Source organism: Symphalangus syndactylus, chromosome 19, assembly GCF_028878055.3.
Source record: "Symphalangus syndactylus isolate Jambi chromosome 19, NHGRI_mSymSyn1-v2.1_pri, whole genome shotgun sequence".
Taxonomy (NCBI): Eukaryota; Metazoa; Chordata; class Mammalia; order Primates; family Hylobatidae; genus Symphalangus; species Symphalangus syndactylus.
In genome coordinates this window covers 87750749-87773140 of record NC_072434.2, presented here as the reverse complement: position 1 = coordinate 87773140, position 22392 = coordinate 87750749, and the positions used below count along the sequence as shown (strand labels likewise).

Sequence of the window (22392 nt, the reverse complement as noted above, 5' to 3'; positions counted from 1 at the left end):
TGCCTCCTGGGCTCAAACAATCCTCCCACCTCAGCCTCCTGAGTAGCTGGGATTACAGGCACGCACCACCAAGCCTGGCTGGTTTTTGTATTTCTTTTTTTGTAGAGATGGGGTTTCTCTATGTTGTCTAGGCTGATCTCGAACTCTTGTGAGCTCAAGTGAGCCACCCAACTTGGCCTCCCAAAGTGCTGGGATTACAGGCGTGAGACATCGGGCCTGGCTTAAATTTCCTTTAGTATATACATGTAAGTGTCTGTATGCACGTGTGTGCAATAGGTGCTTACTCAAGAAGCGGGCTACTCTGAATATGTACATTTAAGGCAAGAGTTGTGGCAGAACTGGATGGTTCTGCATAATAGAAGGGGGTGAAGAATGTTTGGCTCCTAGAAATATGAGAAGGCAAATAATTAGAAAGTTATAGGGTTAAGGAAAGTGGGAGATAGGGGAAAAAAAAGTTCCAAGTTGGGAATGCACCCAGGAAAGGACTACGGAGGGAGAACTAAGTATTAGTGGAGACTGTCATGTTGTTTCTCAGGGAGGCATGGCATGAATGTTTTTCATCTTCTCATAATATCTTCAGTAAAATCCATGCTGATGAGCAGTACATTTGTGCCTATGAAATCTTTTGGGAATCTCAAGGAGATGCTGAGCTCTATGTACAAACGGACATGGGGCAAAATTTGAGTCTACATGTGTGAGATACACAAGCTAGAGTATGAAGAAGATGTGACATTTGGGGTACATATCCATCTATAGATCTATAACTATATACCTTCTGTGTATGCAAAAGATGAAATAATGTATACTACTTTTATCCTATTTCCCCTTAGGGGATATATTTTGAACATTTTGTCATATCAATAAACACTTCTTTTTCAACAAGTGATTTTAGCAGCATTTTAGAATTAAATGCTATATCAATCCTAATGCCTGTAATCCCAGCATTTTGGGAGGCCAAGGCGGAAGGATCACCTGAGGTCAGGAGTTCGAGACCAGCCTGGCCAACATGGTGAAACCTGTCTTTACTAAAAATACAAATATTAGCCAGGTATGGTGGCACACACCTATAATCCCAGCTACTCAGGAGGCTGAGGCAGGAGAATTGCTTGAACCCGAGAGGCGGAGGTTGCAGTGAGCCAAGATCGCACCACTGTACTCCCAGCCTGGGCAACAGAGCAAGACTCTGTCTCAAAACAAACAAACAAACAAAACCAGGTTATATAACAAAACAAACAAACAAAAATCAACAGGTTATATATACCCTACGCTGCCCACGCATATCTCTACTAAAACAGGCGCTAGCAACGCTAGAACACCTGCTTTCCCACCAGACGAGAATCCCAGGAAGTCAGTGACTGATTTATCTTCCATATCTCCAAGGTCTGGAGAATTCCTGTCATGTAATAGGTATTCAATCACTTTTGTATTTTTCACTGGTTTTCTGTTTCAAATGAACCAAACTACACAGTAGCTTAAAGGAGTTGTAAAATAGCTAATGAAGCCAGAGGAGTTCAAACTCTAATGGCCTGGTGGGAAGAACTGAGGACACACATGGAATCAGCCTATATTAACCCTAACCATTACCTAGCAACTTTTAAATGAAAACAATGTCAGTTCCTAGAGAATCATTCATTAATTCAATACAGTTTCATATACTGGGACTTCAGAGATGGATAACACATGGTTCACACTGAAGACCTCACAATCTAGTGAGAAGAGGACGTCGAATGCCATGAATACAGTGCTCTCAGTGCTAGAAAACAGAGACGTTTACCACAGGAACAAGGTCTGACTAACTGCCTAGAATCAGGGAATGGTGGCCTCTAGACAAAGCTCATGTTTTTAACCCTGCCCCCACCCAACCTCAAAAATCCCACCCTGAAAGAACAGTTCTGGTGAGAAATGTGGCAATCAGATCCAAACACGTTTTCAAGCTCTCCCTTGGAGCCATTTGTTGAAGTGGAGAAGACAGAATCCCAAGATTCTGTGCACCTAAGGGGAAAGGGCCAAGGGACTGCCCGAATTGCCACATTTGCAGTCACGGAGGCCTCCCTACTCTAGGCAAAAAGCCGAAAGGAGTCCAGGACTCCATGATCCAGTCGGGCCCAACAGGGGGTAACCCTGCTAGTGAACACAGAGGCATAATTCAAAATAAGAACTATGCAATGCACACTAACACTATGTGTTAAGGGCCATGTGGAAAAACTGGGGCACTTCCAGACATCGGTCACAAAAATAATGATTTTAAAGTGGAAGAGATACAGAAGTTAAGTATATTTGGTTTGAACAAGAAATGATAATGTGTTTCCAAGGATCGTCTTCCAAGGGCTGTTCTGCCTGGCTATGTGAAAGAAGAAGCGTGTTTCCCAGCCTCAAGTCTATGCTATCTCCTTCATCTATGATACAGAAATCACTAGCAATATGTAAAAAGCCAAATTTAGCTGATTTTTTAAAAACAAAACTGTCACAAATTTTGCAACTTACCAATTACTCTTTAATGTATCAGCCACTGGGGAAACCAAAAGCTTGGAAAATATATAATTCATTCCAAATGGCTATCATAAAATTGGTAAAGTCAGAGTCATTTATGTAACTGCTAACAACCTTAGCAAGTCGCTCCATTAAGCATGACCTACAAACCTTGAAAAATAAGGATCAACTAATAACACAATGAGTTGTTAAATAGCTTAACTAGAGCAAGGGAGCCATTCCAGTTATAATGAGATCAAAGCATATTTAATAGGGTGATTAATGCTTATTGAGTGTCCACTGGATGTGCATCATTATACAATAAAACTATAGATTTTTATTACTTAATAATAGTAATTAGACACACATACATTGAGTAGGTCTTCCAAACGTGAAGATATACATGAGAGGTTATAGAATATTTTTTAAATGTTGCATATACACATCAAGTTCTGCTTTTGTCTCATTTTTACTCTTCTACAATTTTCGGAGATAAAAGGGATGATAAAAATATGATGATTTTAAAAAAGAAGACAAAAAGGACTACAAATTCATTTAGTAAATGCCTTCTAAGGGCCAGGATCTGAACTACAGGCAAGAGATACAAAGATGACCAGAGTATGGTTTCTGTCCTTAAGGAGTTCACAGTCTAAACAAGTCGGACAGTCAAAGGATAATTATAACGTCCTGTACGGTTGAGCAAACTGCTGTCTGAACGAAGTACTGAGTAACACAGAGAGTGGCGTTAGGGAAGGCTGTACTGGAGATGACGGCTGACCTGGGTCTTGGGAAATAAGAGGTCTCTAGGCAGGGGAGGAAAAGGTCTTCCAGGCAAGAGCACCCAGACTGTGAATTCTCAGAGACAAGGGTTAAGTCTTACATATCTTTTCAACCCCGAAGCCTACCACAGGCCCCTGTTACCATTGTTAGAATACAATACATATCTGAAGAATGTATGTATGTATAGTGAAAGAACTATAAATAAAATAAATACATGAACAAACACCAACCACCTCTCTACTTCTATTCACACGTGATTCTAGATTCCTGAGAAGAAGGAAGAACAGAACAACAGAAAATCCCTTTTCAGAGCCCATGAACTATAAAGAAAAGATGTTTACTCTCCTTGTTTGCTACAGCCAGATTTAGTAATGGACACAACCAAGCCCTGGAGGACCTGTTTCTGTCTAAATCTATGCCTTGACAAGGTCCCAGAAGCCTGGATGAAGCACACCTCTAGCTTCACCTGTGGGTGACACCTCCCATTGTCCAGCAATGCGGGCGCCTGCAGCAGCTACAGCCATGAGCAGCTCTCCCAACCCATGAGTTCGGAAGCAAGGACTTGGGACTCCTCCTGCACGCTATGGTATAAGGGAAATAAAGCCCAAATAAAAGCCACGGTTGGGACAGGAAGGGTGAAAGATGATCACAAGGCCACGCAGAAACTATTTAGCTCCTCTAAGAAATGCCACACGGAGCCGTTTACATGCTGAGTTTGGTGACACGTCTTCAACAACCACCCCACAGGGAAGTTTGTAGCTCTTCACAGTTTGTAGCTCTTACCCTTCTTTGTAAAGTTTTAAATGTTTACAAATATTTTTATGTATATTATTTTAACTATAACTTAAATTTAAAAAATGGTTAATAATTCTGAAGACTTATCAATGCTTTTAATATCCTAATGTACATTTTGACTCTCTAAAAAGTAGATAGTTTATGCAGTATGTCCCAAAACTAAGATATCATGCAATTCTTTTCTCAAAGACTATCTGTGAAGGACGGATTGTCTATAAAACACATTTGCAAAAGTGCTGCCCCACCCCTTTGGGTCACAGTGTAGCAAAGGAGTAAACAGGCAGTTATGTAAGATAGTGTGTGTGTGTGTGCACGTGCACGCACACACACACAATAATCACCATCTTGATAGATACTAAGACCTAATTAAGGAAGAAAGATAAAATGGATGCTCAGATCCTCTTCCTCCCCCAAAATAAAAGGAAAAGTGGAAGGATTATATTCACCCAATTTAGAGACAGAATAGTTGTTCATTACCTATGGATTTGTTCATTCCTCATTTAGCAATGAGACTTATGCACTCATAATGCCTTTTAAGAATGAGGCATGATTTTGTTTTTTTTTTTTTTTTTTTTTTTTTTGAGACGAAGTCTTGTTCTGTCACCCAGGCTAGAGTGCCGTGGCTTGATCTCAGCTCACTGCAACCTCTGCCTCCTGAATTCAAGTGACTCTCCTGTCAGCCTCCGGAGTAGCTGGGATTACAGACACGTGCCACTGTGCCTGGCTAATTTTTGTATTTTTAGTAGAGACAGGGTTTTGCCATGTTGTCCAGGCTGGTCTCGAACTCCTGAACTCAGGTGATCTGCCCGCCTCAGCCTCCCAAAGTGCTGGGATTACAGGCGTGAGACACCATGCCCGGCCAAGCATGGGTTCTTAATCCAAGAGTTTCCTAAACCCATTTGAAGCTATTTGTATTTTCAGCCATACAGTCTTCCATGAAAGTAGTCCTTCCATGACTTTTATGCAAGGAGTAGATCAGCTCCCCAACCGAGAAGGCATGGCTGCGGCCCTAAGCAGCCCCAACTGGGCAGCAGGCCACCTGAAAACCTGTGCATGAGGCATATTCTCCAGGCTGAACAGTGGCCATTGCTTTTATTGCCAAGTAGCTATGGATGGTTTGCTCAATATATAAAAGCTCTACTGGCCCAGCTTCTGGGTGGGGTGAGGCTGATGTTCTTAAGCCAGGAACAGAAAAAGCAGAAAGGGAACAGATAAAGTTCCCTTTCTTCTGCCTCCAAGTTGGCCTTTCTCTGACACAAAGAAAAAAATTGGTCAGGTGCAGTGGCTCATGCCTATGATCCCAATGGGAGGCCAAGGTGGGCAGATGGCTTGAGCCCAGGAGTTCGAGACCAGCCTGGGCAACAAAGTGAGACCATGTCTCCATAAAAAATACAAAAATTAGCCGGCGTGGTGGTGCATGCCTGTAGTCCCAGCTACTCGGGAGGCTGAGGTGGAAGGATCAATTGAGCCCAGGACTTTGAGGCCACAGTAAGCAGTGATAGTGCCACTGCACTCTAGCCTGGGCAAGAGAGTGAGACCCTGTCTTAAAAAAGAAGGAGGAAAGACATGGAGAATGCAATGCAGATTCTTCTTAACTAGTTATTATGTTACACATCTTTACTTGTCTGATGCAGGTAGTTCCTTCCAAAGTACAGTAGAAGCTGTCTAAATGGAGCACCACTTACCCTGATCACCCAGCAACTAACCCTTTCCTTTTCCCTCTGTCAAATACATGAATGATGTCCATGGCACAGTCAGTACTATGGCCAATGACTGCTGTTCTCCAGCACAAATGGGCGCTTGTGCTCCCACCAGTTGTGCTCTACTTCCTAAAGTCAGCCATGTTTCTTCCCAAGCCTGTGTGTGCTGCTTACATAAACGTAATTCCATGTTTGCTGAATTCAGAAGTATGATTGTTAAAAAAAGAGTTGCTGATTCTATGAAAACGCAGTGGAATGATTTAGAAGCATTCAACAAAGCCGAATTTCCACACCCCCACACAAAAAGTTTGTCCAATTAGGTGTGCCTGAAATAAATGTAAAAGATTTGGTGGGCAAGGGCCATTAAAATAGCAAATTCTGCATGAAGGCTGTTTCCCAAGTGTCTTTATGTCCTCACTCGGTTTGGAGAAATCAAAATTGGGTGCAATAAAAGATGTATTTTGGGTGTTGCTTATCCAGGGCAAATGACATGGCATGCCAAATCAGGTGATCCTTATACACAAAAATATGTCTCAGCCCCACATATCCATCACCTGTCATGTACTTTTTGACCTTCCAATTAACCATCCAACTTCTGGTCTCAAGGTCACTGGACAAAATAGCTTCTGGTAAACATCTGATTATTTATGTCCATTGTATATTTTTCTTTTCATCATTAGTACTAGTCCACCTCCCTATTTCTGGAAGCATATAAGTTATTGAGTGGGTACAGTAGAAAACACTAGGCCTGATGCCAGAAAACAGATTCGAGTCATTACCTGGATTCTTTGGGCTTCCGTTTTCTTATCTATAAAATGTGGTGCTGGGGATGGGGATGGGAATGGAGGGTGAGAGTAGATGACGAGAGGTGAAGTTGGACTAGATAATCTTTCAGGCCTCTTCTGATTCTATAAAATGCCATTCTACATAACTTGGGTCATATAAGACAGGCAGAGCTCCTTAAAAACTTATTAGTCTTTAGAAATACATTAGAAAATAATATTTGGAAAAATATGTTTGTTATTAATGTGAGAATAAGTAAATTTACTTGAGATAAGTAGAGTTTTTTAGGAATTTTAATTTAAAAAAAGAAAAGACAAAAGTAACCACATATATAAATGATTAAAATAAGATTTAAGTTACCAACATAAAATAGAAATTGATATCCTTATAATTTGAGAATAAGATCTAAAAGATGTTATATCTTAAATGTCCATGCTATCTATAACAACAAACAAATTTTTAGAAGAAACTATTCTTATTAATTTACAGTTCCAAAGTGGATTACAAAGTTGCATTTCTGAGAATACCATGCAGTATAAAATTAAATAATATCCAGTATTAACTTTAATTTCACTAACAACAATTATTGATTGGTGGAAATAAATTACCCAAAGAAACAAACGCCACTTTCTTTCAAATCTTTAGATCTGGCCAGGCACGGTGGCTCACGCCTGTAATCCTAGCATTTTGGGAGGCTGAGACAGGCGGACTGCCTGAGCTCTGGAGTTTGAGACCAGCCTGAGACCAGCCTGGGCAACATGGTGAAACCCCATCTCTACTGAAATATAAAAAATCAGCTGGGCGTGGCAGCATGTGCCTGTAGTCCCAGCTACTCAAGGGGCTGAGGTAGAAGACTCGCTTGAACCCAGGAGGTGAAGGTTGCAGTGAGCAGAGATTGTGCCACTGCACTCCAGCCTGGGCAACAGAGCGAGACTCTGTCTCAAAAACAAAAAAAAAAACTTTAGTGCTGCAACAGAACTAAAATAAAGTTAAGCCTACGACATAATCTAAATCACACTTGAATTCCTTTACTAGCAATGTGGCTTGTCAAAAATAAGTATTTCTAGATAAAAAGAAAATTATTGGAGCTCACTACCTAACATATTGTTTTGCTGTTTCTTTCATTTTAATTATTAATTAAAATGGTGTCTGAATTACCTTCTGTGCCACAGAAATTATACAAACTAGGCTCATATAGAAACATAAGAAGTTTAAATCTAAGTACACATGATCCTTTCAAATAACCATTTGTCATTTGTCAGTGGGAAGAATAAAAACAAGTGTAATTTTCAGTTTGTGTGCTGCCTTGGAGTCTATATCAATTTCAAGTTTTCTTTTATGATTCAGCTATTCCAAGAGTTCCAAGAGTCTGAAAATATTTCATTAAAAATTAATGTGTTATCCACACAAATGGCAAATATTGAAAACTAGGAATATAAATAAAAAATAATAAAAATAGTAAGTCTACTAATACTGAAGAGGAAGGAAGACAGGAGGGGAGGAGAGCATGTGAAAAGGAGAGAGATTTTAAACATCCGGTTTCTATTCTGGACCGTTATGGAAACAGACAGACACAGCAAGCGGAAGCCAAATTTATTCTTGGGCTCTGACAGGATTTGTTTTCGATCTTGTCATTATTTTTACTATATTCTTCCTAATAATATTTCTCCAGTGTTCTAGATTTCCTGACCGACAATACCAGTCTCATTAAGAGCTTACAAATGAGAACTGTGGAGGATTCAGCCTCACTGGTGGAGTCTAGCTGCCTTGCGAGGTTACTTGCTGGGGGTTTAAAACTTTCCCAGGAATTCTTCAGCACTAAGGCACCCAATTATGTGTGTGCACATGGCCCCCATCCTATGCAACCTTCCCAAGTCCCATTGAGTGATTTGCCTAGGATCTAACACACAACCTCTGGCAGAGCAACAACCACCTGGTCTATCATAAAAAGGTGAAGATGAACAAACAAATGCCCATTTCACTAATACTGGCACAAAGGCAATAAATTCTCCATGCATCCTCTTTGCCCTTTTTGTAAGAATTATTCCAAGTTAAATAGCAAGCAAATACCTTCCTTATTCTATCTCAAACCTTTCCCTTTACATGTCACTGAGAGAAAGTTACACTGCTTATCAAACATGCAGCCACGGACACACACTTGTTCCTACATCAAAATAAAACACAATAGAGCTCCTCTACACAAAGATAATGAGGGAACTATTTTGAAAATATGAAAGATTTGTTTAATGCAGACTATAAAAACATCTCTTTGCATGAAAATAAGTGTCCCTCTTTATTGCATACTGATTATTTTCTATAGAATTTAAATTGTACATAAAATTATATTTGTGCCTTGTTTAATGTAAATTGATTGTCTCAATTATTGGGAAAGGATTTGAATTTTAATGGACTATTTTGCTGGAGATATGCCAAGCAAATCAGCAAAAACTCTAATAGCTCTAGCTGGAGGTACACAGCCAAACATTTAAATCAGGAAGAAGATGTGGTTCCAAGAATTGACACTAAAGTAGTCTGAAAAGGTTTGTAAGCTTTTCTCCATGAAGAAGAAATCAGCTTTAACTTTCAGTGTTGGAAGATTCTGTGACTGTGAGGCTGTCATTTGGTTTATGTCTGAAAAAACTGGAAAGATCCATACGTGAGTGGAAAGAACTTTTGTGGCTATACTTTCTTTTTTTTTAATGTTCTTTTTTCCTACAGATTAGGTTATCTATGAAAATCAGGGCTTTACCCTGAAGGCAGAACTGATGTAAAATCCAGAGGCATTGTGTCATGCAAGCGCTGAGACACACTTGAATGGGACGCTTCCTTGTCTTTGGGAAGGCCACACCAGGAGGGTGGCTGTAGACGCATCACAGCCACATGCCACGTAGTTACTGCTTGACATGTCTCCTTCTTATAATCCAGAATCTATGACGTCAAACAAATCTCCTCCATTCTTACTATCACAGGCAAGAGCCGACCTTAGCCATCTTGCTACCCAGACAGTTGCAACATTTTTATTGTTCAATTACAACCAGTGATACCAGAGGTACAGATACACGTCTGCTGCAAATTGCCACCCTTCTACTAAAATCCTTTTCACAATTCCTCAATCTCAAGAAACACTGTTGATATAGATGTAAAAATCCCCTCTTGGTGTAATATGATGATCTATTCACTTACACAGCAAAATTTACACCTCATTATTAACCAACATGAATTCATTTTGAATGCTACCAATTTGAGGTATTTTGTAAAAATACGAAGTTTTATTATAATAGTTTCCATCTTTAAAGAGCCTCTTTTTGCCATAGAAAACTGACAGTACTAATATAGACACACATATAGATGTTATAACAGCACAGAGTATAAACTAAGGTTTGGGCCAGTGAATAAAGATTTCTTCTGTTATTCATCAAACTTTTCTGAATGAATTTCTATGATGTTAAAGAATCAAGCTCAATATAAGGCATTTCTTTCTATAACAACATTCAGAAAGTCTAGAAAGGGTCATAAATTATGATCGATGACAGTTGTGACTCTTCCTATGTGCTGATCTGACTTGTATAAAACAATCTCAATGTTAAGATACTTCAAAGTCTGTATGATATATCTGTACCTATATTTACATATATATATTTTAACAAACCTAGAGTTTTCTGACAACTAGATTTTTGATTAAAATTCTTTGTTCCCTAATTAGTACATCTCAGATTTTAGATAATAAAATCTAGCCGTATGAATTTGAATAAAATGCTACTCCTAGGCACACCATTTACCATTTTACTGTAGAAAAGCATGAACTCTGACCACAGATTTCCTTCTAGAAATGAAGACGGTATTCTAGAAATGAAGAACCAAAGCAACAGGACCATGAAAAGAGAGCAGGAAAGTAATGTAAAATTGAGGGGAGTATCAGACAAAGAAAAAGATAAAGAAATAGCAAAGAAGTAGCATGGGCTGGTTAGAAAACAATTCAGCATGAACAGCACGTTTGGCATCTTAATACCCATCCATCCCCTGTACCCACATTTGCAGAGGACTGTGTGAGCTTCACTTAGCAGGCAGAGTCAGCAATACATCAGCTAGACGGATGCCTGCTTTCTTTTAATGACATATTTGCCTAACATATGAATATTAAAATTTACATTTGCTGGAAAAGAGTGACTCAAAAGCCACTTTAATGCCGTTTTTCTATATTCATACAAAACGCTTTAAAATACCTGCTCCTTAAAGCTCAATATTTTCCATAGATAAGAGGGAGAAAATGGTTCTGCCCATGTTCATATACAAAATAAATTATTTTATGGATAATGGCCATTTGTAAACCAATTAATTTCTAGAAAACAAAAGCCCAGAAAATATCACCAAGAATGTATCATCAAGGTATTATCACAAAACCAGACATTCACTTTAATCTGCTAAATTCCCACCACCAGCAGACTGCCTGATACACATGGCCAAAACAATGCACGAAATTGCTTTTCCCCCTTAAATATACACATTCAGCTCAACAAAGGAAAACACTTTTCAAAAGCACTAAAGGCATTGCTTTCCTTATGTAATCACCTCAGAAGTTATTTTGTTCAAAATTACCAAAGAAATGTCAAAAAGCCATGGTATCCCATAAAGCAGTTAATTCATTATGTTTGATTGAGTCTAGATTTCAATCCTTTGTGCAACATCAAAAGTGCACCATTGGAACACTGCTGCCTACAGGGCCTTACACACAGCTCCAACCCCATGTCAATGTCTTCCAGCCATTTCCCAGAATTCCTGGGACTCTTCCTGGAACTGACCCATAGGCTCTCTGACAGGCAAATTGAACTGCCCTTCCCAAGTCAGGTGAAAAGGGTCTGCCTTGGAACAAAACCTCTCAAAGGCAGCCTGAAATTTAGTGTTTCCTGAGACAAAAGCGGGGTCCTGTCTAGCAGCAGAGCTTATTTAGTTTTAAAGGAAGACCTGCTATTTAATGTTTTTCTTTTCCTTTGTTTTTTTTTAAATTTAATAATGATATACTATTAAGTGTGAATTGCAGAATAAAACCGAAGAACTTATTTTATTTAACAAAAACATACATTGTTTTGTACACGCCAGGCAAGCTCTAAGCTCATTTAAGTCTCATAACCCTATGAGGTGGGACCTTTTCTGTTTTTCTCTCCTATAATGAAGACACTGACTCACTGAGGTGTGAAATAACTTGCTCAAGGTCAACAGCAGGTTCAGTGGTGGGACTGGCATTAGAACCCAGGCAGAAAGCTCTGGAAACTGCATATTATTAACCATTATGCACCATATGCTCCATTAGCAATTAAAAAGTCTTTTTAAAAGCTCATTTAGTCTTGCTATAACCTGGGAAGCTTTCTAAGACACATTAGCCTGAAAGGCCCCTAGTAGAGAGAGAATTTGACTCTTAGATGTAACAAACACTGTCACTACCAAGTTGGGATGGGAAAGTCTGCCAGAGCGCTTCGTAGACTGGGAGTCTGGGGGCTTGTAGTCCAAGCCCCTCTGAGATGCTGGCTTGCTGGGGAAACTCACGTAGGCACTGCAGCACAGTAGTTAAAAGCATGGGCTCTGACATCAGACAGCCCTGCATTCCTAGACTAACAATGCCACATATTAGCTATGTGATGTTGAGTAAGTTACATAACTTCTCAGAGCCTCAATTTCCCCCTCTAGAAACAGAAGGCAATACTACTGTCTCTACAGAACAGCTCCAATGATGTGTGTGTGTGTGTGTGTGTGTGTGTGTATGTGTGTGTGTGTGATGGAGTCTCACTCTTGTTGCCCAGGCTGGGGTGCAGTGGCGTGATCTTGGCTCACTGCAACCTCTGCCTCCTGGCTTCAAGCGTTTCTCCCGCCTCAGCCTCTGGAGTAGCTGGGATTACAGGCGCCCACCATCCCACCTGGCTAATTTTTTGTATTTTTAGTAGAGACAGGGTTTCACCATGTTGGCCAGGCTGGTCTTGAACTCCTGACCTCAGGTGATCCACCTGCCTTGGCCTCCCAAAGTGCTGAGATTACAGGCATGAGCCACTGTGCTCGGCCAGATGATTAAATTTAAAATGGTAAACTGGGTGCAGTGGCATGCACCTGAGGTCCCAGCTACCGGGGAGGCTGAGGTGGGAGGATCACTTAAACCCAGGAGGCTGAGGCTGCAGTGAACCATGACTGCACAACTGCACCCCAGCCTCGGTGACAGAGTGAGACCCTGTCTCAAAAAATAAAAAATAAAATAAAAATAAAAGAAGCAGTCACCAGTATTGTAACACATTATCACACGTTGCTTTCCATTCTTCCATGCCTCACCTTCCATTCCCTCACTCTCACTGCCCAGGGACTGCAGCCAAAATAAACACTCATATTTAATCCTTGCACAGGTTCTAAGACAGTAGGAATGAAGGAATTGGCAGAATCTTCATTGAAGTCACTCACTTGGTTAGTTAACATATCTTAAAACAGATATGGAAAGATACAAACCAGAGGAATGTCATAGGAATGGAAGTAGTTGGATAACGCAAGCAAAATCACTGGTGAAAATGTCAATAAACTCAGAGATCAGAAACAAACTACAAAGTTAAAGATAGGCCATGATCAGCAGAAAGTTATCAGGAGCCACTCTGGCTCACCAAGTATGAGAAAAGCCTCATGGTACTGAAAACGCTAACATCACAGAAATGTCTTTCCCTTGTTTAAAACCCTTCAAAGGCCCCTCTCAGAGTGCTCAGAAGAAATCCTAAACATTTTTACATGGTTCAAGAGAAAGACTCTTCCAGTTCTAACTTCTGAGGGGTCTACCTCCTACTAGGAGGTAGGCAGGTGCGCGCACGCATGTGTGTACACACACATACACACACACACACACACATGCAATCACTCCCACTCTAACAATGAGCAAAAGCCAGATAATCTTCAAAATCATATTTTTTCTTGAACCTATCAGAGAGCTGAGGTTGCAAGGTAACTAGCTGATGTAAATCCCAAAAGGTGACATGACTCTCTGAAGACAGAACAATTGAACCGTTTTATCTTTGGTATAGCATGGAAAGGGGAAATGGCCACTGTAAAAGCAGATAAAAGGAAAGCAGCCAACCTTTCAATGGGTTCTTAGAGTGTGGGCTAGTGTACCCGCCTGGAATACCTGACAGCCCCAAACACAAGAGGGCAAGAGAAACCTGCACTCATTATTGAACACTTTTCCACAGCCTTCCTCCCCCTGGATGCGCACAGGAAAGATTGGAGGCGGGGCAAAAAAACCCGCAAGCAGCTTCCCCAATCCGAGGTGGGGCATGAGCACATCCACTGCCCACTGACTAGACTATTTTTTCATGTGAAGCAAACACCTCAAGCTCCTGGGGGAGGGGCAAGAAACCGTCTCAGGAAAAGGCCCACTGCCTCCAGGGGAAGGTGAGAGGCAAAAGCTGTCTTCCTCTGAGAAATGGGTGGAAACCTGTTGCCCCGATCCTAGTTAAAATGTGAACTGTCACTGAGGGAGGGCAAAAGCAAAATCCATCAGTGGTGTGATGGTAAATGTTGAAAAAACAGCTTTCTGGCCGGGCGCCGTGGCTCACGCCTGTAATCCCAGCACTTTAGGGGGCCAAGGCGGGCGGATCGCGAAGTCAGGAGATCGACACCATCCTGGCTAACACGGTGAAACCCCGTCTCTACTAAAAATACAAAAAAAGTTAGCCAGGCCTGGTGGCGGGCGCCTGTAGTCCCAGCCACTCGGGAGGCTGAGGCAGGAGAATGGCATGAACCCGGGAGGTGGGGCTTGCAGTGAGCCAAGATCATGCCCCTGCACTCCAGCCTGGGCAACAGAGCGAGACTCCGTTTCAATACAAAAAAAAAAAAAAAAGAATTCTTCCATGTCATTTTAGGATTTGACGATAGATATTATTTCTCAAAAGAATTGTGCCCTGTACCTCCAAACCTGGGTGACATGCCAGTCTGATGTGCACACAGAGCATCCTGCGTTTACTCTTACCATAGTCTATTACACCTGTATGATTACCGTATACCTCCCGCACTGGATTAGGAGCTTCTAAAGGGTAAATATCATGTCTTTTTTCCTTTTGTACCTAGTGCTGAATGCATGTTAATAAATATAGGGATATATTAATAAGTTAGAAGGTGCAAAATAAAGCAAAAGCCAGGCTATCTAGTTCAGGTTTTCAAATTTAATATTCAATGTTTAAAATTATAGAGTCTAAGGCAAAGCAACAAACACAACTACAGAAATGAAAAATCAGATTTAACTTAAAAGTTCTGAGTTAAATTTTAAGTCTTAAGAGTTAAGATAATGAAAATTCTAATCAGAAGTTCTAGATCTACCAAAAAGATAAACCAAAGAGAGAAAATTAGCTTTAGAGAGTGAATTGACTGAAAGAGGTTTACATTGGATATATGGAAGAAATTTTTCAGGGACTTTCAGCACTGAAATGCACCTTTTTTCTCCTCTAATATAAGAATAGAAATTTACCTATTCTGTCTTTTTGGCAAAAGACCTTTCTAAAGATAGATGTTTAATACTCATAGCCTCTTGTGGTTCTTTGTACAATGCTAACATGTGTATAGCAATTATTATTAATTGAATATTTTTGTATTATCCAGAGTTAATTGTAAAAAAGCAAAAATAATAAACATTATAAAAATATTAAAATTGGCAGGTTATAGATGCTTTGTCAGAATTTTTGCCTCCAAACAGGCATTAGTTATTTCCTAGTAATAATATACATTTTTCTCTCCCAGGAGTAGAAGTTAAACTCTGTTAGCCTTTTGTTTTTCTGTTCCTAAAGACTTAATGGAGTTACAACTGGGAATTTAAAAAGAGTGTTCCTCTCAGATAAATGTAGTTAACTGATCTTTGACAAACAGCGAAAGTAGTACAATAGAGCAAAGATAGAGTATTTAATAAATAGTGCTAAAACAACTAGAGATCCATATGCAAAAAAAAGAATGAATCTAGACACAGACTTTACACCCTTCACAAAACATAACTTGAAATGGACCACAGATTTAACTATAAAACACAAAACTATAAAATTTATAGAAAGTAACATAGGAGAAAATCTAGGTGACCACAGGTAGGACAATAGCTACAACACCAAAGGTATGACCCATGAAAAAAAGTTGGGGTAACCCGCTCGGGACCCCTTCCATGCTGTGGAAGCTTTGTTCTTTTGTTCTTCACAATAAACCTTGCCACTGCTCAAAAAAAAAAAAAAAAAGTTGATAAACATGATACAATATCATGCAGAGCATGTTCAATGGTAGATATATATCATGTGTTTGTCCAAAACCATAGAATGTACAAAACCAAGGCTGAACCCTAACGTAAACTATGGCCTTTGGGTGATTATGATGTCCCAATGAAGGCTTATCAATTGTAACAATTATACCACTCTGGTGGGGGATACTGATAATGGGGGAGGCTATGCATGTATGGGGTATATGGGAAGTCTTTGTACCTTCCTTTCAATTTTGCTGTGAACCTAAAACTTGCGTAAAAAAATTTTTTTAGAGCGTTCCTTATTCCTAACCATGCTGAAAATACAATTTTAAAAAAGCAACTAGATAGATGTATCCCTCTTGAAATTTTATTTGGGGATCATACTGAAAATGTTCACCACTGAATAGAGGACACACACACACACACACACACATTCACATGTTCACAAACACTTAGAACATCATAGGCATATCCCAAGTTGTGGTCCAAAATGTCGTTCCATAAATCAGTTGTTGAAAATTCAAAAGGCATTTTGCCTTAGAAATAACATTATGTAAACATGGTATTTTGGTTCACAGACTAACTCACAAGAGTCAATTTAACCTATAATATAAATAAACAACCATTTAGAATCTAAGTCTCTGAAGTTCCTGCTGCAATCCCAGAATCCGGAACAGAGCTCAGCATGTATTAAGGGCCTAATAAATATGCTGAATGAAGGATATGAATGAACAGCAATGTGAAACATTTGTTAAGCACTAACATTGTGCCAGGAACTATTCTAAAGACCTTTTTGTGGATTATTTTAGGCAATTTTCAGAACCCTACAAGGTAGCATTTTGGAGATCAAGAAAGTGAGGAAGATGAAGTTTAAGATTAAGGAATTAGCTCATGGAGCTACAAAGCAGCTACAAAGAAGTAAACTGAGGAAAGCCCGGGGAACTTGGTTTTAGGAAGGATGCTGTTAAGTACGATGCATACTATCTCTCTACTTTTGGCTTTTGGTCTTAAAAACAAAGGACTAGATCTTGAAGGTAGCTCAAAGCATGTAAGTTCCATAAGGACAAGGCTGTCTACGTGTCCTTTGATGTATTCCAAGCACATCAGCAGTGTATAAGCACTCAGTAAATATTTGATGAATAAATCAAAGGGTGTCTTTTTCTTTTTCCCGGGTAGTGGGCCTATCCTAGGCAAAAGTGTAACTTATCATTTCTTTGGCATTGTCCCAACTTTGTTTTGTTGCCTCCTTTTCCCATTTAATGTTCTCCCCGGTAATCAGTTATGGCAGCTGTCTTGTCCCAGCTAAGGTAGCTGCACAGCCTGCTTTAAATAACTCATTATCCATTCCCAGATCAAAATTCTAACTCCCACTCTAGAGCGGCAAAGCTCCCAGCTTATTGGGAGGGCAGCAGTCTGATCTGGCCTTCCCACTACAATATAAACAAATGTGTCTTCCAGTCCTCTCAGGGAGTTCTCAATGCATACAACTGGCTTATTATAAAGGGACTGTTTGAACCCCAATTGGCTTATAATTTTTGAATAATGTGAAAAAGGATCAACTTTTCTATGTGATTGCTAGTATTTGATTGTCTGTTGTTAGACCCCTCAGAAGAGACAGCCTCCCTAATCCCAACATGTCAATGGTCCAGTGAAACAAACTCTAGGGATAACAGAAACATTTCAAAACAAACAAGATGGAATAAGATTCTTTTCTAGCAACATATACATCTCTTACCATTTCTTCATAAGATAATTTTGTTATAAAATAATGACATATAAATCTAATTTTGTTAATTTGCTCTTAATAGCATGTTATCAGTTATTTAAAAACAAAGATTTGCAAGCAGCAAATCAAAGGAGTGCCTCTCTACAGCAAATTGCTGAGGTGGTGGCAGGAGGTGGGGATCATATATCTGCTTTAGCAAAAGAGATGATGGGTGATTCATTTCTGAATTACAAGTCATACGGGACTTAAAACGTAGTTATTGGGAAACCATTATACCGCTGATGCAAGTACGCAATACTGCACCATAGGGGGTTAACAAAACAATCCCAAACAAACTAAATTATTGTGATGAAGCTAAATTAACAGCAATTTATAATTAAAAGCAAGAAGAGCAGCATTTGAAAGCAAAGATGACCTCAGAACAATGCTGATAACCTAGTAATAATTAGAATCCTTCCCCCAAATCATCAAAAGTCAAACTAGCAGCGCTTATGTTACATCGCACAAGCTCTGCCGGGTGTGGAGGCGGCCAGTAGAATACCGCATTAGCATTCTCAGTAAGTTGTTTTGGCTTACAAAAACCAAATTTCAGTACTTTTAAATTTTTTACTTAATAGATTTTGAAACTGTCCATAAGAATTGACAAACACACCTATAACTCAGGGTGAGTCTTCTGGTCATCACTACCCAGGGAGCTTGGGTCTACACCTTGATCACTTTTCTAAGCAAAGGATGAACAACTCAAGACATTTCCCCAGGGGCAGTGGAAGTTTTTGACCATCCACCCCAAATCTCAATAACAGACCTTTAGGTTTATATAAAACAGAGAGAACAGGAGACTTAAACAAATAAACACTTTAAGGGCAGCCAGCTCCAGTCTAGCCTGCCAAGGGAGGCTGCTTCCTCAGGAGAGACTTTCTTCTTGCATCTGGGTTTCTGGAGGCATGGGAGCAGCCAGGAGTGACCTCCCAGGAGATGGCAGGTGCTGCCATGGCTACTCTGCACTGCAGGATTACAATACTTAGGCCAGCCCAAACAGAGAGGAAGTCTGCAGTCACGAGAGTGAGGTCGAGTATATCTTTTTTTTTTTTTTTTTTTTGAGACAGAGTCGCACTCTGTTGCCCAGGCTGGAGTGCAGTGGCGCGATCTCGGCTCGCTGCAACCTCCGCCCTCTGAGTTCACGCAATTCTCCGAGGCAGAGTATATCTTTTACATCTTTGTGTCTCCAGACCTAGCACAGTGACTGGTACAAAACAGATGCCCAATAAACACAGAATAAACTAAGTCTGGCCTCAGGTTACCTTTCCAGCACCGTATCCATAAGCCTGCATTTATCAGCTCATATAACCTCTTCTGCTGCAGCTGCTGCGATGGCAACGGAGGAGGTGACTCTTTGCCCAGTTCACTATCATTTTCTGCTCAGTGCTTGGTATCCCCACCCACCTCTCTTCTCAGGAACCTTATACGCCGCACTTTGTCTACCTCAGCATCTCCAAATTTCTTTTGACTCTCAAACCCCCTTCACAGAAACACATGGAATTTATTAAATCATCTAATTATTATATATAATAAAGAGGAACTTTTTAAGTAAAAGCATTTCATTTAAAATAAGCATAAGTTTGAACTTTGTAACATAAAATTTTAATTTTCCCGTGCAATAAATAATGCCACTATTTCATTTATATAAATTAAATCCACAGTGAATTAATTATGAAAGAAAAAGGCACCATTGGCTAATAACGTGTCTTCACACCAAAAGATACTCTAAAAAACATAGATTTGAAATTAAACCCATGTTATAAAATCAATAGCAAATAAAAACAATTTCATGATTTGTTTTGAAATGTTTGTTTTTTGAATATAAAATTCAACTGCTACTATTACAGCTTTCTCTCTTTCTTTTAATTTTCCCATTTTTTTAAACTTTTAAGTTCAGGGGTATATGTCCAGGTATGTTATATAGGTAAACTTGTGTCATGGGAGATTGTGAAGAGATTATAACTGTCACCCTAATATTAAGCTGAGTACCCATTAGTTATTTGTCCTGATCCTCTCCCTTCTTCCACCTCCTCCCCTCCGGCAGGCCCCTGTGTCTTCTGTTCCCCTCTAAGTATCCATGTGTTCTCATCATTTAGCTCCCACTTACAATGAGAACATACGGTATCTGGTTTTTTGTTCCTGAACTAGTTTGAAGAATAATAGCTTCCAGCTCCATTCATGTTCCTGCAAAGGACTCTTTTTGTTTTTAAATTATGAGATAAAGATTAAGATTTCAGGCTTCTGTTTTCAAGCACTTTTCTGAAAATAGTAAATAGTGTTAATTCCCCAAATTAACATGTCAAATTAGATACAAATCAATATTATATTTTGTATTTTTAACACTGGCTTTTGAAGAATCAAATTTCTATGACAAACATAGAACTTATGGATTTGGTAAAGATCATCCTGAATCTAGTTTATAGAAGAATTACCTATTCTAAACTCATTACTAGATTGTTACACTTTGATCAGAAGCTGTATGTCTTTAGACAATGGTTTTTATGGATATAATTTAAACAATATATTACTGTACAAAAGGGGGAAAAAACTCCCGTAAAACTGTGTAATTGACGAAACACCCGGGATTACTGGGAGTTGGTGACAGTGAACGCCCAGATGAGAGGACACAGGTGCTCAGCAGTGCTCCGCTGGCTCTGGGGCTTGTCCACTCTATACACTGGGGGATTTTCACACAGCTCTTATTTTCTAGGGAGAAATATGTGAATTGATACTTACTTTAAAATAAAAACAGGAAAAAAAAATGGCACTGCCATCTTTAACATGAATTCCCTGGACTGCCTTTGTGGACACCAGGGGTTCCAAACCACCAGTTGAAAATTTAACTTTCTTCATTTTTACAACCTGAATGATCTTTACAATCAAAATTTAAGGTACTCACATCTACTCCAACTTAAAACAAAATATTCCTTGCTCCAAAATGCCCCTCCCAATACATTCCCACCACCGGTGTCTCTCTTACTTCTCACTTTCCCTTGTAGCCAAATTTCCTGAACAAGTGGTTTACGTTTGCTAACTTTTCAGTCCACTCTCTTCTTGTTTCTGCACTCACTCTTCTACTAAACTTGCTTTGGTTCAGGTAACCAGTGATGACCGCACCGTTTTCAGTCTTCTGTAATCACCAGGCTTCTCTGGTGGAGCACTTCCTCTTTCCTGAGGCATCTCCGTCCTCCGGCACGCATCAGCATGTGCGCTTCAGTTTCCACTGATTTCTCAAGGTGCTTTCTTTCAGTTCCTTTGCCAACCTCAACGTTTCCTTTAAAAATGTTAGTGTTCTTTAGGAGTCAGTAAGCCCTCCTTTCTTCTTACTCTATTTTTTTTTTTTTTTTTGCTCTAGGTGACTTCATTTACTCCCAAGGTTACAAATATCCTCTATAGGCCAGAGGAAATTTCTGTCTCCAGTCCAGACCTCTATCCTGAGCTGACCCTTACATCCACTGCTATTCAACCTATTCATTTGAACAATGCATTTGAACATTAAATTCATGGCCAAAACGTAACGCTTGATCTCATTCCAAACCCAGGCCATCTCAACCCCAAATCAGCTTCTTTAGAGTGTTCCCTAGTTCTCAGTAAGTAGCAGCACTAGGCACCCATTGCTCAGGTCAGAAATATGGGTGTCATCCTTGACACGCTCCTCTTCTCCACCCAGCACTGCCAATCAAGTAACTCCTACTGGTTCTACTTCCTATACGTTTCACCAATGTTTATGTCTGTCACCAATATTACCACTCCAGTCCAAGCATCATCATTGCTTGACTAAGTCCTCCAAAAGCTCCCTAATTGTTTTTTTGTTTGTTTGATTTTGTTAGACAAAGTCTCACTCTATCACCCAGGCTGGAGTGCAGTGGCGCCATCTTGGCTCACTGCAACCTCCGCCTCCTGGGTTCAAGTGATTCTCCTGCCTCACCCTCCCGAGTAGCTGTGGTTACAGGTGCTCGCCACCACGCACAGCTAATTTTTGTATTTTTAGTAGAGACGGGGTTTCACCATGTTGGCCAGGCTGGTCTCGAACTCTTGGCCTCTCAAAGGGCTGGGATTACAGGCATGAGCCACCACGCCCAGCCCATAACTGGTCTTGAGTAAACATGATGGCTCTGCTCCAATCTGTTATCTACTGTGGAGTTAGAATACAATTTTTAAAATGCAAATCTGATCACATCTCCTCTGTTTTTTAAAAAATCTTTTGATTTCTTCCCATTAGTAACAAGATAAAATAAAAGGTCCATGATAAAAACATAAAGACCAGCCGGGTGCAGTGGCTCACGCCTGTAATCCCAGCACTTTAGGAGGCTGAGGCTGGCGGATCACGAGGTCAGGAGATCCAGACCATGCTGGCCAACACGGTGAAACCCCGTCTCTACTAAAAATACAAAACATTAGCCAGGCGTGGTGGCTGGCACCTGTAGTCCCAGCTACTCGGGAGGCTGAGGCAGGAGAATGGCGTGAACCTGGGAGGCGGAGCTTGCAGTGAGCCGAGATTGCGCCACTGCACTCCAGCCTGGGCGTCAGAGTGAGACTCTGTCTCAAAAAAAATAAAATACTGTAAAAATAAAAACATAAAGACCCTGCCTTTAGGTCCAGCGCTTGCCTACCTCTCCAACCTCATTGTATGCCACACTTTCTTTTTCCCTTTATGTTGGACACACAGTTCTTGCTCTTCTTCGAGTACTATGCTTTCCTATCTCAAGAACTTCCATTTTATAGATTTTCTTTCTCTAGAACAAGAGTCAGTAAAATTTTTTAGGAGAGGGCCAGATAGTTCGCCAATTCCTTATCTAAAAGACTAATCATCTAATCCCACTGCTTACCGATTCAAATGTCATGTTCTCATTGAAGCTTTTCTTAAT

The 22392-nt window shown here is 40.1% G+C and overlaps 1 protein-coding gene across 19 annotated transcripts in view; it reads right to left on the bottom strand.

Moving 5' to 3' along the window:
• SDCCAG8 (SHH signaling and ciliogenesis regulator SDCCAG8) overlaps positions 1-22392 on the bottom strand; it is a 257776-nt gene that overhangs the window by 48449 nt on the left and 186935 nt on the right. Inside the window, exon 17 of one of the 19 annotated variants that reach the window (XM_063613494.1) lies at positions 6964-20798. The exons of the other annotated variants lie outside the window; for them this stretch is intronic. Coding sequence (XP_063469564.1) covers positions 20789-20798 — 10 coding nt within the window. The 3' untranslated portion in view covers positions 6964-20788. Of the gene's footprint in view, positions 1-6963; positions 20799-22392 lie in introns of those variants that run through there. 19 annotated transcript variants of the gene reach the window in all.